This window comes from Plodia interpunctella, chromosome 18 (assembly GCF_027563975.2).
Source record: "Plodia interpunctella isolate USDA-ARS_2022_Savannah chromosome 18, ilPloInte3.2, whole genome shotgun sequence".
NCBI lineage: Eukaryota > Metazoa > Arthropoda > Insecta > Lepidoptera > Pyralidae > Plodia > Plodia interpunctella.
The window spans coordinates 6,905,621-6,923,861 of record NC_071311.1 but is presented as its reverse complement, the minus strand read 5'-3'; the positions used below and the strand labels follow the sequence as shown (position 1 = coordinate 6,923,861).

The window sequence follows — 18,241 nt, the reverse complement described above, 5'->3', positions numbered from 1 at the left end:
TGAATAACGGGTATAGAATCTGGCGTCTTAATATGTTGATTGCAAAAAAACTAGTTCTAATGAACTTCCTTAGAGCACGCGCGGCGTGTGACCGTGTTTCGAAAAATCGCCGTTGTTTAGGCGTTCTGCAGTCAACGTGTTCGTGTTAGAAATTATGTCTACGATACCTTTCTTTCGCTTTGGAATCTCTTTTCCAGAGATGTTCCAGAGATGTAAGCTCGACTGATTTTCGTGGAGTCTTGGCGGGACGTTATTATGGTATTAGCTGGAACTGACAACTTTCATAACTCGCATTGTTTTGCAAATATTCAAGTCTACTGTGTAAATATATTATTTAACTTTTTGACATATACCTACGTAATGTATCTTCAGTCTGTATGTATAATAAAAAAATATTTATCAAAGCAAGATTTTTCATTTAAAACTGTTTTTTATCTTTCCTGCCAAATCCATTTGGCTGGATTTTATCATTTTGTCTCCATAGGCAATGAAATTCTGAATTGTATCAAAAGCAAACAGTTCATTGAACACGTGTTAAATAGTTTATTATTCATAACGTCATGATAAATCTTAATAATATATCTTAAAATACTAAATAAAATCTTGAAACTACTCAATAAATACATACTTATTGAGATTTATTATGACGCCTGAATATTATAAGCCTATTTATTTACAATAAATTTAAAGTGTTCAAAGGTGTGTTTAGTTAATCGAGACTGAAGTAACACACCTTGATTGAAGGCTGAAATTTTAAAAATGGTCCAAGGAAAACAACATGGAATAAAACAAAGATATAAATATAATCATTTATTATTCTCATACATGATTCATACCAGTCATTGCGACAACAAGGTGTGCCCTATACTTTGAAAATAAATCAGCTCTGAGGCATGATATGTTCCCTGCGCTGGCTCATCGCCTGTCGGTGAATAACGGACTAATAGACTCTGCAAGCTCGTGGGTCAACGCTGAGATTCTATGAAAAGACATGTAATCTGCGATTACACTACCGACACCGCCATCTTGTTTAAAACAAATAGCTCATTAGAGAACCATCAAACTGTGCAATAAAATGAAACATTCACTCAGCTACAGATTGCAATGATCCAAGGTAGGAACAATCATGCGGTCCAACTACAAAGTTCGGGCATTTCATTTACCTTCCGATCTTTAAACAATAAGAACTCATTGTCAATAGATAATCTACTAAAATATAAAATAATATCTATGCCTATGCAAAATAAATGATCTAAAGTGTTATATATGACTGTATAAAGAAAAATATTTGGTTAATCGCTGTCTATACCACCATCGTTAGTGGCAGCAGACATCGATCTGTTCGTAAATACTGAACGTCGGACAGAATCGATACAAGGGTGTATATAAAAATAAAACAATACTGCTACAATACATTTTAGAACAAAATAATATTCAGCGGAGCGGCTAAACGCCGCCCGGCCACTGTCAGCGCTCCAACAATAACAATTTGAAATAAATAGATTATGTGCAAATTTCATCATGTCAAAAAACAGACACAAATATGGTAAACATAACAATGTCAAAAGAGGAAATAGCGAAGTTAACAATAAATAGAGTGTACAACCTTTAATAATTATTATGTCATAACGCGTGCGCCAATTCGCTCCGGCTACGAGCGAAAGCGAATCCGCGCGCGCAAACTATAGTGACTAGACACAAACAATACATAAACGATGTCTGCTGCTAAGCTACAAAAGAAAAATAATACTTAGAAAAGTATAAAGCTAATATAGGTAAGTCCATGATTTAAGTACACGAAGAATGATCTAAGTTAAAAGCTATAATATAATTATTATCTAAAAACAATAAATGCAAGGCTATGGTCCTCGGCGGCGACAGGGTCGCGGTCGGTCGCTCCGCTACTTTGAGCTATGCAAAACAATTATGCTAATAACCTACGAAGTATACCAGAAGGCTAACGTACTATCTAGGTTACACCTAAACCAGTAAATACCTACTCGGGCGAGCGCCCACTACATGGAACGGTGAACTAGCCTAGGTCCAGTGAGACACCAGAAGAGATAACTACGTCACCGGGCACGCTGCGTCAGCTGCCGATATCACATCCCACAACGTAAATAAAGAATACGTAACACTTGAATAATCTCCGTAAATTTCGTCTTACTAATAGAGCGCCGGCGGCCCTCGTGAGCAACTTGGTTGAGCAACTCAGGTCGGTAGCACGGTTCACACAAACAGTAACGAGAGGCTCTACGGGAGCGGCCGCCGGCTGGACAGGATTGGACGCGTGGCGGACCACGGGACGGCAGAGGTGCGCGGCACCGACCAAACCCAAACACTACATACAACTACAACAAGATGGACGAAAGTATCCGGCAGAGGGCCACAACAACGCAACGAACGTATAACTAGAGAACAGATTACATAGTCTTTTGCGCACTCATTGGATGGACGTCGATGATAATTTTACAAATTTTTTTGGACGTACTGAACGTTCGTATCGACCGGAGGAATCTTATATTTCATGTAGAATCGAATAAATATGTATATAATAAAAAATAACTTAGCACGGTTTCATAAGGATTCCTGTCGATCGCGTACGACATTATAAATAATTTATAGTAAAATCTCGTCGGTTTAATCTTCGCATCGGCGACAACAACTGCGATAAATTCATTTAAAGGTAGTAAAATACACCGATCCTATTACAAAAATACTCGTTAAACATTAATTTCGTGCAATAGACAATATAATAATAAGAGGAAATCTGATATCAAAATATCGGATCAGTGCGGGGCGAACGGGGGAAGTAGAGCAACATTTAGACTCGGGACGAGTGAGTCGGCTCGGCAAGAACCGCTGGTCGATAGAAGCTAGAGGTAACTAACAATAAATAAAGCGGCGCGCGGCCCAACAGCGGCGGGTGGGGGGCGCGGCGCACATTGCACAGTTTGACGGTTCAGGGCCGGACTGCGCCGCGCCGCCCTTTTCCGCCCATACCCTTATACTACATTTTATAAAAGGTATAAATAATTTAGTTTCCTAGAAACACATTAAGGTCTAGCGGCCGGGGGACGAGCTATCAATGTTCGATCACTGCTGCGTCCGCGCCGACCTCTCGCATTGTATAAAAAAGTCGCGTCGCTCGCATCACGCATTTGCATGACGGGCGTGTTTATTTTAGTCCACATTTGACAATATATAACTACTACGTTGTCTATGAAAGATAAATTCTTTACATGCAAATACAATATATATTTGAAATGTACAATTCCATCTCTGACCTATCGGGGACACATGTCAATATGATTGATCTTTATATATCTTTTGTTCTGATAAATATTATTTTTATGATATTGAGCGAGCAGGCATCGGAGCCAAGTCTGTTTATATATACCGGCGAGTCAGAACTGTACATTCAATACATAAATTTCAGAATAACAACAGAATTGTTCGTTCATAGAGCGCGTGTTCGCGTCAGACGTGGATAAATTCCATGTTGTATAAATTCGTGTATCTTATCTGGAGTGTTGCAGCAGCGCCCGCAAGGCGGCGGCGGCCAGCTTGAGCGCCACCAGCAGCCGCTAGAACTCCCGCCCGCGCGCGCGCGCCGCCGTGCCCGCCTTCGGCACCCGCCGCGTGCGCATCTCGCGGTCCACCTGACACACACACACACACACACAATTATATATACATTATATACTTTAGGCGTGATTGGTCCAATTCACCTAATTCACGATTGGTCCAATTCGCAGTTACACCAATTCGCGGTTGGTACAATTCGCGATTCATCCAATATAAACTATTTCTAAAATTACACATGTTTAGTAAATATATAATCAATTTATAATGTTATAAAATATATGTATATATATAAATATATGTATAACTACTACTACGAGCGGCTGTCTCAGCTACAATACAATAACACTATTGCACAAATTAGTTACATAGTATATAAGTATAATAAATCTGTCATGCATACAGACCTCGAGTTCCTCCAGCCGCTGTGTAAGAGCTAACTTCTGCTGCACAGCTAGCCGTAGGAGTTGGTTGAGGGTCTTCTTCTCTTCCTCGGCGCCGGCCAGGGCCTGCGTCAGCTCGTCCACCTGCGTCACGTACTCCTCGCAACGCGCCGCGAACATCGCCCGCAAACCTATAAAGTAAAATACAAGCCAAGTGTGTGAGTTTGGTCACTATAGTCTAAAATAAATATATCGCACAGTACTGTCATAGTGTCATCCTGCTGGCTTGATGTTAAGGATGAATGAAATGGGTGCCAATGGTTTGAAATCAAGGCCGATTGGGACGCCGACCACCGTTCGAATTGGTGACAAAATAGTAGGAAAGCGGACCCTGGGCTCCGACGCTCAACGGCTAAGAAACCTGATTAATGGAAACTTAATAAACTGCTCTTACAGTCAAGACAAACAATACTCACTGGAGAAGGTAGCCGCGTCTTCCTTCAACAACCTCAGTTCGTTCCTCAGTTTCAGCATGGTCTCCGTCACTATAGTCTTCTCCGTCTCGTACTTGGACTTGAGGTTGGCCAGCGCGACCTCGGCCGTGTTCTTGTTGGACTTGAGCACGGTCCGTAGGGTCGCGATCTGTTCGCGTTTCGTCGACAACAGCGACTTCAGTTTGATCACTTGCTCTTGGAGCTCTGCCATTTCTGCGCCGCGCTCTTCGGTTTCCATTACTGTGGAGATAATAATTCGGTTAGAATGGGATTTGTTACGGCGTACGCTGCGTTACGCGGGTGTATTAGCCGTCTCATTCACAAACCTTGCGTGTGACAGAGACCGCGATGGAGTCGTTCCTCTCTTGTGACTGAGACGAACAAAACCCGTAGCCCGTTAAATGCAGCGTACGCCTGGGAAATTTTCTACTAACGCTACTAGAATACTGTACTGTATTTTGTTCTGCTTAGTTATTATGAAATCAAAATATTGTTTCATACTAAAATAATATACGACAAGGCAATGCAAACATATTTCTATATATCATTATGGGAATATGTGCATAGCATTAAGCAGAACAAAATATATAAATAAATGTATTACATTTAAATAATAGTTATTCTATCTATACGAACTTCATGGAATCAAACTTACATAAATACTCACTTAACCTATTCTCAAAAGTACTTACCCTATTTTATCAAAACTATAGACATTTGAATAATTTACAAGCAAAGAGAAAATATAAAAGAGAATACGAATGGAAGGAACTTTTAAAGAAAATCTACATTCTAACTATTGAACTTTAGTTTCTCAACCAGACGGAAAACGGATAAGGGTAACGTCATCACGCTCTCACAAAGGCAGTTTAAACGTGACAGCTATATGTATTTCTACGAGAAGACTCCGCCTGGTTGCTAAACGGAGTTAAAAAATACTACAGGTGCTCCATTCTGTCAATAATCCTTACGTGGGCTGTAACTTAATTATATAATGTACTGCAACATGAGTACACAGCTGGACTTGACAGAATGCTTCAGATTACTCAGGATGTTGGAGTCGTGTCGTATGCTTCTGTAAGGTGACATACGACCTCTCCACAGCGCGCTCAAGTCAATCTCACTTCTATTGTTATACAACTTTAGATTCATTTTCCTAGTCACACAAGGAATACACGTTTTCGGGAACGACATAAGGGGTTTCTTCCCATAGCAATTAATATTAGAGTTCCATTCACTTGATTTCAAGTTATATTTGTCTAAAATGTTAGTAGTGTTTAATTTTGATATATTTTCGAAATAGTCTGTCATTTCTTTCACAGTTCGACCAGTGCAAATGTTTTGATTTTTATTTTCTGTACTGATTTCGATCGTCTTGAGTTTTCCAATAAGATTTTGTAGCTTTTTCCTAGTGTCCGACATTTTTTGCTTAGAATTATTCTGTTCTTTGGCTTTCTTTATCGAACTATAAGTGGGACATTTGGGTTTCCCAGCAGGGTTTTCAATTTGACCTGGGAATAAGGTAAGGAACACAGGTAATACAAAAAGGTAGGAAACTAAAATAAGATAGAGATAGGGAAACAAAACATTAGGGGGATATTAATGTGACAAGGTTATTTACAAAGCCTAGGTTAGTTAAAAGCTGAAAGGTTTGCAAACTATATGGACCACATGTTCTTTGATTTTCGTTTTTGTGCTCAAAGTGTGACTTCAGACCTATGTTACTTGGGGCAAAGTTGTTCCGTTTCCGATTAGAATCAGTCCTGAATAGGGTAGTTGCCATTAAATCAAATCTGATACTTTTATCCAAATGTCAAAAATTAAAAAATACATTTTTTTTTACATTTGAAAAAAATTTTTCAGTTAGTTTTTTTTATGGTAACGAGTAGAGGTGACGTTACATTCTTTGCGAGTATTTCAAATGTTTACCTCAATGAGATCTTAAAAGTGAAAGTTTTAATAGAATACTTTAAGTTTTCTGATCTCATGTGAACTTATATACATTTTAATTTTTATTTAAACAATTACCCCGTATAACAAAAGAATCACCTTTGAAAAATTGCTTTTTGGGAAAAAATATTTGAGTAAAAAGAGTTCCCGCTAGAAATGGTTGTCGCTGTACATACCGGGCTGCGGACGACGCCTGCAGTCGAGCGCGGTGGCGAGCGCAGCACGCAGATGCTGGAGCTGGTCCAGCAGCGTGTCGGCAGAGCGCGCCACTGCGCCCGCCGCACGCAGCCCCTGCAGCTCACCCGCCGCCAGCGCCAGCGCCTCCGCCTCCGCCGACCGCTCCGCGCCCTCCGACGCTGACCCACACACACACCACAGATCATTTATCCCATAACACAAGTCTACAACTTACTTCGGGGCTAGCTCAATCAATCCGTGTCATTTGTCTTAATATATTTATTACTAGATGTCGCCCGCGGCTTCGCTTCCGTGAGAATTTTGAGATAAAATATAGCCTATAGCAATCTTGCATAATGTACCTTTATAATACTGAAAGAATTTTTGTAATCAGTTCGGCAGTTTCGGAGATTACCCGCCTCAAACATACAAACTCACAAACGCCTTTACTTTCGTTAAACATCTTTTGTGTCTCATCGAGCGTCCACGAAAGTCTAAATAGAGTAGGCAATGCAATATCCACATGATAGTTTAGTACGAACCTATTCAGCCGTTGTAAACGGCATGCAAATATTAATACGTTATTTGAAAAATTATAACATGATATAAAATTAAAAATTATATTAATGTGATGATTAATGTTTCGTAGTTCTTCGACGGCCTAGCCGCCATAGAAAAAAGTAGAATGATGTGTTCTAAACTAGACCTCCTCCAGCGCAGATCATAAACGTTAAACAAAGAAAGGAAAGACAGTTTGTCACAATCGAATCTTCAAAATTTTCAGGATATTTTTTACGCTGACCATGAGCTTTGTAGCAGCTTTGCATCCGTTCAAGACAAATGGTGACCTACAATACTGTGTTTTCCAACAACATGCATGACCACGACTCTGTCAAGAGCATACAAAGAGAAAGAAGAAGGCTTGGCTGCGTCACAGTATCAAACGAAACTGCGGATGAGAAAGACAGAGAAACTGTATCTGTATATAATTGTAATTTACCGTCATTGTGCGCGGCGTGCTCGAGCAGCAACCTCTCCGGCTGCGTGCCGTTGAGCGCGCACACGTGGTGGTACAGCAGGGCCAGCGTCTCCGCCGCCGACGACAGCGACGGCGCCGCCGACGACAGCGCCCGTCCTGCGCCGCCCGCCAATGTGCGCAGGAGTTCCGCTTCCGCTTCTAACGCCGCACACCGCACCTGCAACGCGAACGGTTACATTTATTGTTTAGATTATATCACACCACCTCTTTTTCCGGTTTTATCTCGGCTGTTAGCGAAGGAGCCCAGAGTCCGCTTTCCGTCTCCACTTCGCGCAGTTCGGCGGCGGTACCAATATCATATTGGGCCACGCCGGCGCTGAGCTGTGCCATCGGATGCCGCGCGAGCAGCAGCTGAGGCTTCATTAGACAGAGGAGATTGCAGCTGAGCCGCTAGAGAGAGAGAGACAAAGAGACAATAACCTCAGCCTCGGCCACTCTGTCGCTGAGCTGCGCCATCTGTTGCCGCGCGAGCGCAGCAGCTGAGGCGTCATTGGGCAGCGGAGTCTGCAGCTCCGCCAGCTGAGCCGCTAAAGCGCTGAGTTCTCCGCCAGAAACTCTCCACCAGGTCAGCCATCGTGCCGCTCGCGATGAAATTCCACCTTCTGTCTTCTCGTCCTCCTAAAAATATATACTATGTATAATGCCTCTTATATATTACAGAACATTTTAGGTTAGCTTTAAAATCTGGGTCCAATATAGTTAGTTAAACATTATAAGAAACAGAAACGAAAGTTGAAGAAAAGTAACAAAACTAGCCGCTTTTAGCAAGTTTGAATCTTAATCAACTTGAAATGTTGATACAAATTGTGTATGTGGTAGATATGTATATAGTACAAGTCTATGTTAGTATGGATAATATGGTAAAATGAGTAAACAAGAGTTTCTACCGCTGGTGAGCAGTCGGCGTGCAGCGCGTGCAGCGCGGACACGCGCGAGGCGGCGCGCAGCAGCCCCGCGCGCAGCGCGCCCGCCGCCGCGCCCTCGGCCTCCGCTGTCGTCTGCGCCGCGCGCATCGCCGCCGACACTTGTGTCTGCGGCGAATGATATTTATCAGCCACTATAGCGACCCGTATCGGCTTCGCTCGGGTAATACCTAGCTGCGCCCCGGGACTTCGCTGCCGTGGGAACTTCGGGATGAAAAGTTTATTTCACCCTGTACCAAATTTCATAACGATCCGTCCAGTAGATTTTGCGTGAAATTATAACAAATACATTCTTACAAACTTTCGCATTTATAATGTTAGTAGCAAAAAATGTAGCTCGTTATAAATCCGTTTTGTACTCTTTATATCGAACAGTCTTATACAGAATCTACGGACTAAAGTCCTAATAAAGTCCGACATGCAGATTCATCAATGCGATAATTGAAAATCGTCTTATATTAGTAATGAAAATCTCATCAAATTGTCGTATATACTTCTACGAAAACGTTATACTTTTCAAAGCTGTTGATTCTCCTTGAACATGTTAAAATTCGTGTTTTATTTTTAACAATATTAATAGCTGCAATAAAGACAATGTTTTTATAGTCATACTACAACCAGGCCAAAGACTCACGTTCTCGTTGTGCGCCTGTTCCAGCTGCTTCTCGAGGCGGGAGATCTCGTGCAGATGCACCTCGGAGAAGAGGTCGGCGTGGTGCTCGCCCATGGCCGAGGCCAGCTCGGCCGCGCTGGAGCCGCCCGCCTCGCCCTCGTCCTCGGTGCTGTCTTCTGGCATACCTGACGAGGATGAGGAAATCTCTATTTATTTATTCGTTACTAGTGTGCTACATTTTAGAGCACACCAACGAAGCCTAATATATGAAATCAAGACAATTAATTCGCCATAGCAGATCTCTCTCGCCTCCTCGCGCTTTTCCAGGTACACTCAGAGCTATGACGCCCTGAAGCCTAGGGTTCGCGTAAAAAATCTGCCATTAATCTAATCTCTTCGGGGATATACTATTGTTGCATATAAACTGTCCCTTAATCGTCTTGTATGACATCCACTGGAGGATTTGTGGTCCAATTCTAGGACTCTATAAACAATCCCTTTACTATAACAACTAGTAAGAAAGAGGAAGTAAATACCTCGTATACTATACGCCAAGTTAGTGATGTTATACGCTGCCTCCCGACTGAGATGCGCATCGAGTTCTTTCTTAGCTGCAAACTTAGCTTCCCGCTCGGCCTGCAGGGCTTCCAAAGCCTCGGCCAGCTGTCGCTCGGCGATGCGTCGCAGCGCCGCTGTCTCGTCTGCTGCGGCCCGCGCGTTCTCCGCTTCTTCGCGGAGTTGCCGCACTTCATGTTTGAGGCCTTCGAATTCCACCTGCGTAATGAAAGTAGAATAGAATAGGACACATTGTATACACAAACATATATTTTAGAATATAATAGAATAGGAATAATTTTATATTCTGTCTATAAGGTGCGGTTGGCACTGTACATAATCTAATTTACCAATAGTAGACTCAGTTTTAAGTAAATTGTTCACGTCAATAAATGATATATATATATATTATCCTAAATTGAAATAAAGATTTTTGATTTAAAAACTAAATGCGACCTCTGGTGACGGTAGTAAGTAGTAGGTAGTAATGAAAGGCAACAATATAATTGTATTCAATGCCCTACTCCTTCTCATTATTATGCACTGCTAATGAGCTGTCGTTAATTCAACACAGCAGTCATTACCCGCCATTCAGAATTACATCAATAATGAACTGAATTAACTCTTTGTGCAGAGTTAAGATGCGTCATTGTAAGCACGTCTGCTCCGGACGAAGTTAATGAAAAAAACTGTAGAAGTGGGATTCAAACCCGCATCCTGTCTTTATAGAGTGGTTATGTGCTCAATAAGCTCAATGTATTCAAGAGTTTGGTCCAAATATAACCACATTAAATTCTGTAGTGTTTTCTTTTCTGTGACACTACAATTACACCTTTACACACAATATTTCTTTACACAGAAGTTATACATATCCTTTAGATATATATCTTTCAACTGTGTCCAAATTTATGTAAATTTCCTTGTTCAAAATAATAATTAACGTATTTTTCTTCTTTTAATACCTTTTAGGTCTGCATACTACAAGTACAATGTATCTCCTGGAGGAGGGTTCACTCCAGGCAAGCAGCTTGTGAAATCACAGTTGAATTAAAATTGTAGTCTTTATTTTCCTACGCTGACCGCAGTACAAAACGGGTCGTAAATTCGCATTTCTAAGCAAAAGTTAGTTCGACTTTCATCTATAAATTATAATTAGACATCATTGTACATAATTAATGTTTTATCACGCACCTGGCTGGATCGCAGAGCTGCCACCTGTTTCTGCAGCGAGATGTTCTCGTCCTCGAGGTCGCCGATGTCGACCAGCAGCCGCTGCTCCCGCTGCCGCGCCTCGCGCAGCTCCGCTCGTAGCGCCGCCCGCTCAGACTCCCGCGTCGCCTTGTCCGCGCCCAGCTCTGAACTCTCCGCTAGTAAGCGGTCCCGCTCGCTAACTACACGGTCTAGCTCGTGACGTAACTGGAAACATACATTTACATTTGTCTATTTGATTTAGTACAAGTACACAATAAACTTATTTAGATAATCAAAACATTAGAAGTAAAAGTAAACACACATAAACTTTTAAGTAATCACAATTTTATTCTAATTCAAGTATATTAGGAATAATTTTGTCACCGGACATCACTGTCATATAAGCTCCATATAAATTTGTAATATTTGAATAGTTTGAAAAACAACACAAATTTTACATCCCCCAATCCGAAGAATCGAGACACAACGCATATATAATTCGTTTCCGGTAGCCGGCGGCCACGACGGGATCGTTCTCATTCTCGCACTCGTATTCCTCAAAACGAAAGCAGTACGTATGTAAGGTAAATGTATATATTTTCAAATAAATACATTTACCTTAAGCGTGCATTCTACAATATAAACGTAAATTGCATTCGACCTTCACTTTCTATACATATATTTCATTAACAGATAAGGGGGTTATTTATAGATATTTGTACTCGTTGTGCCATAAAAAAGCAATAGTCTGAAACCTAGTTATTCAAAAATATCTAATAATTGCCAAGACTATCTCTTACATTTAATGTACAAAATATTTCAAATTACGTTAATAAGCAAACGAGTTAATAAAATTTACTGCAGCTGGTCGACTGTTTGAACAAGCACTTTTGTTGATTAGTAGTACTATACATATACCTTGTCTAGCCGTTTATGAGTCAAGGTGCGGCCGGCACCCCTCACTGAATATTCGTTGTTTTGGCCGAATGATGGCTCGGTCTTATACTTACTATTAAATTAATCAAATGCTTGTAAATTTTATTTATTTTCTGAGATATAATTGATGTCTGAGATTATAATTAAATGAGAGCTTTTATATTCAGATTTAGTTTTGCTTCTGTGTACTTAAAATCTAACAAAAAATGTTTTGTTACCCTGCATGGATCTTTCGAAAGGGGTAAATTTGCAATGAATTTGGGTAGGTTGATATGTTGCCGACTGTAATAAGTATCAAGCGATATATTAGAGCAACTGAAGTATAGACAAAGACAAAGCCGCGGGCAAAACTTACTTAAATACTAGAATAGCCGCTGGTGAGTCGGGGGAAGTCTACCTCCTCCCCCCGAGTCCCCTGGCGCAATATTCATGAGTTGGATAATTAAGAGATGCAAGCTCGTCTAGCTGACACGGCATTGGAATTGGATATTCATGACGAGGTTCATGCGGCGTGGTGGCGAATCCACGGAGCTGTTTAACAGGATTTGTTAATTGAGATTAAATTAACAAATCCTGTTAAACAGCTCCGTTTTACCGTTATGCTTGCAGCTGATCCTTGTGAATGGATTTTATGAACCTCTAAGCCCAAAATCAATAGTTTACGAAATTAGACCTTGACAAGAATCTTTAGACACAAGTTCTAAAAAACAATTTAATCCATGAGGATTAAAGTGGAAAAGATCTATCGATGGATCTTCAAGATGGATTTTAGTGGACGTAGGGAATTTTTCATGTAAAATTTTTAATTACAGAATATTAAAATGTAATATTTAAAGCTGGACTGGGAGCGAAATAAAAACACAGATTATGCCAGCTACGTCAAGAAAACAAAGCTTTAAACTGGAGAATCCTGTGCCTGTGAACGTGTCTAATTTTTGAATAAATGTTTTAACTTTTTTTACTATCAGAAGACAATTAGCACTAGCACATAACTCGAGTTCAGTGCAGTCAAACGTTTTAAGTACGTATACAATCTAGAATGCAGCTTGGCGGTATTGTGATTAAATGATAACGCAATCGACCTACAAACCGGTACCAGCCATGCGATATGATATGCATAGCCATAACTAACGTCCTGCATGGGGACATAGTATGAAGCCGGGACAACTTCAATTGTATGTTCTATACACTACTACTATGATAGATAGCGGTATTCGTAAAATAACATACTATATAAGAGCAAACTAAATTTTCGACATTATAGTGAGACGACTAGATTTAAGACTGTCACACGGATTGGTTTTTAGCCTGATTAATAGTAGATTTTAAAAACAACATCACATACATGAGTAAAAGAAAAATAAAAGGTATAAATATAAACTAGATAAATACAAAATAGAATGGGTACTATTTTCCCGACTATCCTGCGCCATTTTTTGAAATAGTTTGAATGCAGCTGTGTGTGTTTTTACGACCTCTATAGTCATAAGTCTCACGAAATATGATGGAAACGATAAAGTAAAACCACAGGTAAAACTTTGTATGTGGCTGTTTGGAACCCACTCGAGAACAGTGTTACTCCTTTATACATATAACATAAATGTAACTTGCAATAAATGAAAAATGTATAGACGCAGACGAAGCAAATTAGTTTCGCACTTTAGCACCGATAATAGCTGCACTGGTTTCCAGGTCAGACTAGTTAGCGTCAGATGGATACTATATTAGCTGCCTAATGTTCTTAGACTTCAAGAATGCGCTTTTTAGCCAACTGTAAGGAAAAGGTTATGTGTTCAGTTCACGTTTATTTCACACGATCGAATCTTTAAACGATTGAACAGACTCCAGTGAACTTTCAAACGTAAAACTATATAATCAGCTTAGGCGCTATGATAAAAAGACAGACATTATATTTATACGTCAAAGGCTAATTTTATTTAACACCTAAAATGAAAAATACGCATTTTCGTTTTAGGTGTTAAATAAAATTGCGTTGCCTTAAAATGCGTTTAGAAATTTGATTCCTGCCGTGGATACGGTGTTGGTGACAGAGTGACAAGACTAAATCTTTACTAATTGTTTGGTGATGATGCTAACTCTATATTTAGGAACTGTATTCTAGGTATATAGATTCTGTCTAGAATACATCACCACCGCCAACGGAATATGAAAAGAGCTGAATATGTAAAATTTATATTCTAACTTTACTTACTTGGGACATTTCCGTTTAATTCATTAATCAATGAAATATAACGTTGATTCTATATATTTAAACACAATTTACCAACATTTTCACAACTGAAAACAATTTGAAGGTACATTCGACAACGACACGACAAGTTTGAATATTTTCCTTACAGAATTCATTTCCATAATACCCACATTTTCTTCATTTACCTACGTTCTGTTTTCAAGGACCAAGAAAAGAACACGAAACCCGTAAATGGAGTTTAAACAAACCCGTGTTTATTTCTCGATGGCAGGCCGCCAGCCGCCAATATACAAGCGTCAACAACGCCCCATTATCTTTGTAAACATTGCTGAAATATAATAACCATTTCTAATCTTAACAGAAAAGGACAACACAAAATCAAACAATACCTCTTCACCTTCGTTCATGTTTAGAGATTTTCATCTGTTTATCACCGCACATGTCACACGCACTTGGCACGGAGTTCCGTACAATTACTCTTACTCTACTGCACTACAAGCTTCTGCATTTCGGAAAAACTACACACCATTGAGTAACGCGTGAATCAAGGCCGCGGAAATAAAAATTTATTTCTGGACCAGTGTTATGGATTCCCGGCTGCGCTTACGCCATTCGCGCCATTACGTCACTGTTGATAAGGATAGTTTTCGTTCGTGGTTTTGAGATTAAATTAATGAATTAATAACGGTTGGAAAGTATAGTATGTGTTAAAGATATTATATTTTTTTATTACAGTCAATAAAGAATATTGAGTGCGTCGGGATGCAAAGTCTCGCGCGTACTGTTGGAGGGTCCATCATGCCGATGATTCACATCAATTGCTCCCATTTCATTAAGAGCGTAGGCATCATTCGTCACTACGTCTGGGGAAACTAATAAGATAACGACTGAAGTTTTATTTCAAATTGTATATGTATGTAGGCTAATGTAGGCTAACCAATGATAATTATATTGAAAACCTGAAAATCGTGTATTTTTATTTTTTCGTTGGTTTCGTTTCTTTCATCATTCACTCCTTGAATATACCTGTCCTGCGAAAGTAACGAAGGTATATACCTTCGTTACTTTCGCTAATCAACTTTTGTGTCAAAAACTAAAATAAGAACTTCTAAGAATTTAAAATTTTCGTTATTATATATCAAGCTACTGGGAACAATAAACCTGAGGTCACCTGAACATAAACTATTTTCTTGCTAAATTAATTATTATTTAATCTTACCACGATGACGACCAATGAGCGAAAGCGAGCCCATTGTGCATAATAAATAAATTAACAACGTAAGTATATTATAAATAAAATACTACTTTTAATTAATAGCTTTGATTTTAGGTAATCATGTAAATTAATGAACTAGTGACATTAAATCACAATCACGCAAATTAACGTAGTTCACAAAATTAACAAGCCGCCTCTCGATTCCCACGATGTTTTACGGTATTTTAAGTATTCATGAGAACTAGATAATAATAGCAAATCTCTCATTACTTCACTAATAGCACACTATTTTATAAGGTTAAAAATAAACGCCGCGATTATCCGATTTCACCCGCGGAAATTTAAGCCCCATTAAGTAGAATGAATTTATGCAAACTCACGTCCCGTTTTAATTAGATACATTATGCTGGCGGTGCTAAAAAACAGAGCCCAAGATGTATAGTAACACAGAACTTCGGATAATAAGAGAATTTGAAATTCTATTTTGCTTCTTTACATATGAAAAATGACTTATCCACTAACATTTATTGCAAACTAAAACAATTTGTGTAAATAAATGAAATTCAAATTCCTACAAGTCAGTACTTTTGTTTACATGTCAAGGTATAAAAACCAGTATTATTTCCTGTTTGGGGATAATAACACAAAAACCAAATGGGTGATCCGTCATTCCAACAATTTCACCCAAGACCCCGTTTCGGAGTGCACCTATGTATATTGGCGACGACTCTTTAAATATACCTGTGCCTTAGCAGAACCTAGTACAGGTACAGCCCTAGTGTTATGTACTTGATCGAATATGTAAGTCATATGTGATGTCGAAATAAGATCACTTTTGCAAGAGTTGAAAAGCATTCCTAATACTTTTATGAAAACTAAAAAAAAATAGTTGATAAAGTTATAACATTTGTCTTTTTTTAGGTACTTAAATGTAGGTATTTACAAGGTGTTGGCAATAACATTGAGTCTCTTACATTTTACTCTAGTAATTTAAAATATTATAATGACATATATTACAACTATGTCAATAAAAATAAAATAAAAAATAATAACTTATACATTAGCCAAAAAACTAGCTGCGCCGTAGGACTACACTCCCGTGAGAATTTCGGGATACAAGTATCCTATGTGTTATTGCAGGTTATGATTCATGTACCAACATTCATAACAATTGGTCCAGACAATTTTGCATGAAAGACAAACATTTGCATTTATCAACAACTGGTGACCGCAGAGCTGGCAGCTTCCTGGCTTAAAGAATCAGCCTTATAATTCAAAGAGGAAACGCTGCTAGCATTTTGGGCACTGTGTCTGGAGGAGAAGTGTTAGACGAAATTTTTAGCTTGTAGAATATTGAATTGTAACAAATGAATTGTAATTATTTGCATTTATAATATTAGTAGGATGCACCCAAACTAGAGGTAAGGCAGTAGATATGGTTGAATAAAAGAGGTGTACCTGTTTTGCTTCTCCTTCCAGTTCCAATATCTGTAGTGTGAGGGAGCTCTCCATAGCAGCGGACTCATTGAGGAGAGCATTTTCTTGTTCAATGCCACTTCTTGTGGTCACTTTCTGTGTTGTGTCCAGTTTCATGAGGGCCTGCAAAAATTATAAAGTATTATTGCACATGTAATATGTATGTTATTTAGAAGCAGGTTCTCCAATTGGAATATGTATTCATAATAGTAATTGATGTCATACTTGAATACACTAAACCACTTGTTTTCCAGTTTTGAGAAATATTATTAAAGAAATCTGCAATATAATTGATTACGTTGCACTGGCGCAAAATAAAACAGATAGGTAACTAATAAATACCATGGAAATTTTTCTTGTTGGAAATCTGAATGATATTAAGGCTCATGCTCATATTTTTGTTTTTTCGTCAAAGCTAAGTCAAAGCTCTAGAATGTAAAATATTTTTCTACACATATTAAAAGAAAGTCTCTTTGTAATATATAAATTTGTATGTATTTGCTACCCTTATTTCACCTGTAATGGGAATGTGGCAAAAGCAGATGTTTATGGCTCATTGATGAGAAAATATTTTTAAGCCATTCTAGTTGCTAAACAAGACATGAGTAAAGTAGACATGTATAGATAGATGATAGTGCCCAGCAAAGGTTTAATAGATTATATGGTCGATTAATTTGAAGATAGCATTAAAACAGTATAAAGAATGTTCAACATGAATCATTCTAGATAGTTTACCATTACCATATGAGAGCAGGTAATAAAAATTAATTAATACTATAAGACTTCATTATATGATGAATATTAATGAGTACGTAAATATAAAAATTGACTGAAATTACCGACGCAACATACAGTCTCATATAGTTGTATGTAGGTTATAATATTAAACACAAACTTTTTCCACTCATGATTTTTGAAAGTAGTTCGCAATACGAATATAAAACGATGTTGAGACGATTTAAATTTCAGCTTCTGCACTTTTTATGTACCCATTAATGCATGAAGAGAGAAAATATGAAACAGAATGTAGGGCACTAACCTCTTGTGTGATTTTCAGTTCATGTCTTGTGTTTTCGTATATGCCTTCAAGTTCATCGTACCTCTGCTGCAGGGCGCTCTTCTCTTCGAGAAGAACCAGCCCTAGCTGAGCAGACTGTATCTTCTCGCTGCTGGCCTGGTCGAGCTCACGGCTGAGTCTTTCGATCTCCGCCTTCAGCTCGACCACCGACATGTCGCTTTCAGCCGAGGCTGCCATCGCGACAGTTAGATGGCTATGTTTGTAATCTTCATAAACAAAGTAAATAATCTCAGAAAAACAACAATATAAAACGTGTAAAATCAATTGCTTCTACATTCTCCCAAAAGTAAAACGTCTTGACAGCTCTCAGTTCGTGGACGTTTTGTTTAGTGTTGCAAGTTTATGACTTTTTCTTTTTTTTTTGTCAATAGACCGTGGTTGATTAAGTATGAATCGATTAAATAAAACATAAT

At 38.9% G+C, this 18,241-nt stretch overlaps 1 protein-coding gene across 2 annotated transcripts; it reads right to left on the bottom strand.

Moving 5' to 3' along the window:
- Positions 1–797: 797 nt before the first annotated feature.
- BicD (Bicaudal D) lies at positions 798–18,150 on the bottom strand. Of its 2 annotated transcripts, XM_053758528.1 has the most exons (12): positions 17,790–18,150; positions 16,733–16,873; positions 10,911–11,135; positions 9,701–9,938; positions 9,186–9,349; positions 8,516–8,659; positions 8,049–8,246; positions 7,590–7,785; positions 6,589–6,768; positions 4,445–4,702; positions 3,993–4,159; positions 798–3,662 (listed from the first exon to the last, which is right to left on the bottom strand). In XM_053758528.1, exons 1-12 carry the CDS (start codon positions 18,003–18,005, stop codon positions 3,588–3,590), a joined length of 2,202 nt encoding a protein of 733 aa, XP_053614503.1. In that variant the 5' UTR covers positions 18,006–18,150; the 3' UTR covers positions 798–3,587. The 2 variants fall into 2 exon arrangements, with proteins under 2 accessions (XP_053614503.1, XP_053614504.1); XM_053758529.1 differs by lacking the exons at positions 16,733–16,873; positions 17,790–18,150 and adding an exon at positions 14,448–14,825.
- Positions 18,151–18,241: the final 91 nt, after the last annotated feature.

Bases quoted from the DNA above. Each gene is read 5' to 3' on its own strand.
- BicD (XM_053758528.1), bottom strand. From the start codon at position 18,005: ATGGCAGCCTCGGCTGAAAGCGACATGTCGGTGGTCGAGCTGAAGGCG. The intron at 8,660-9,185 runs GTGAGTCTTTGG...CATTCGCCGCAG, and splicing joins AACAGGCGCACAACGAGAAC to ACACAAGTGTCGGCGGCGAT. The intron at 6,769-7,589 runs GTAAATTACAAT...TGTGTGGGTCAG, and splicing joins GCACGCCGCGCACAATGACG to CGTCGGAGGGCGCGGAGCGG.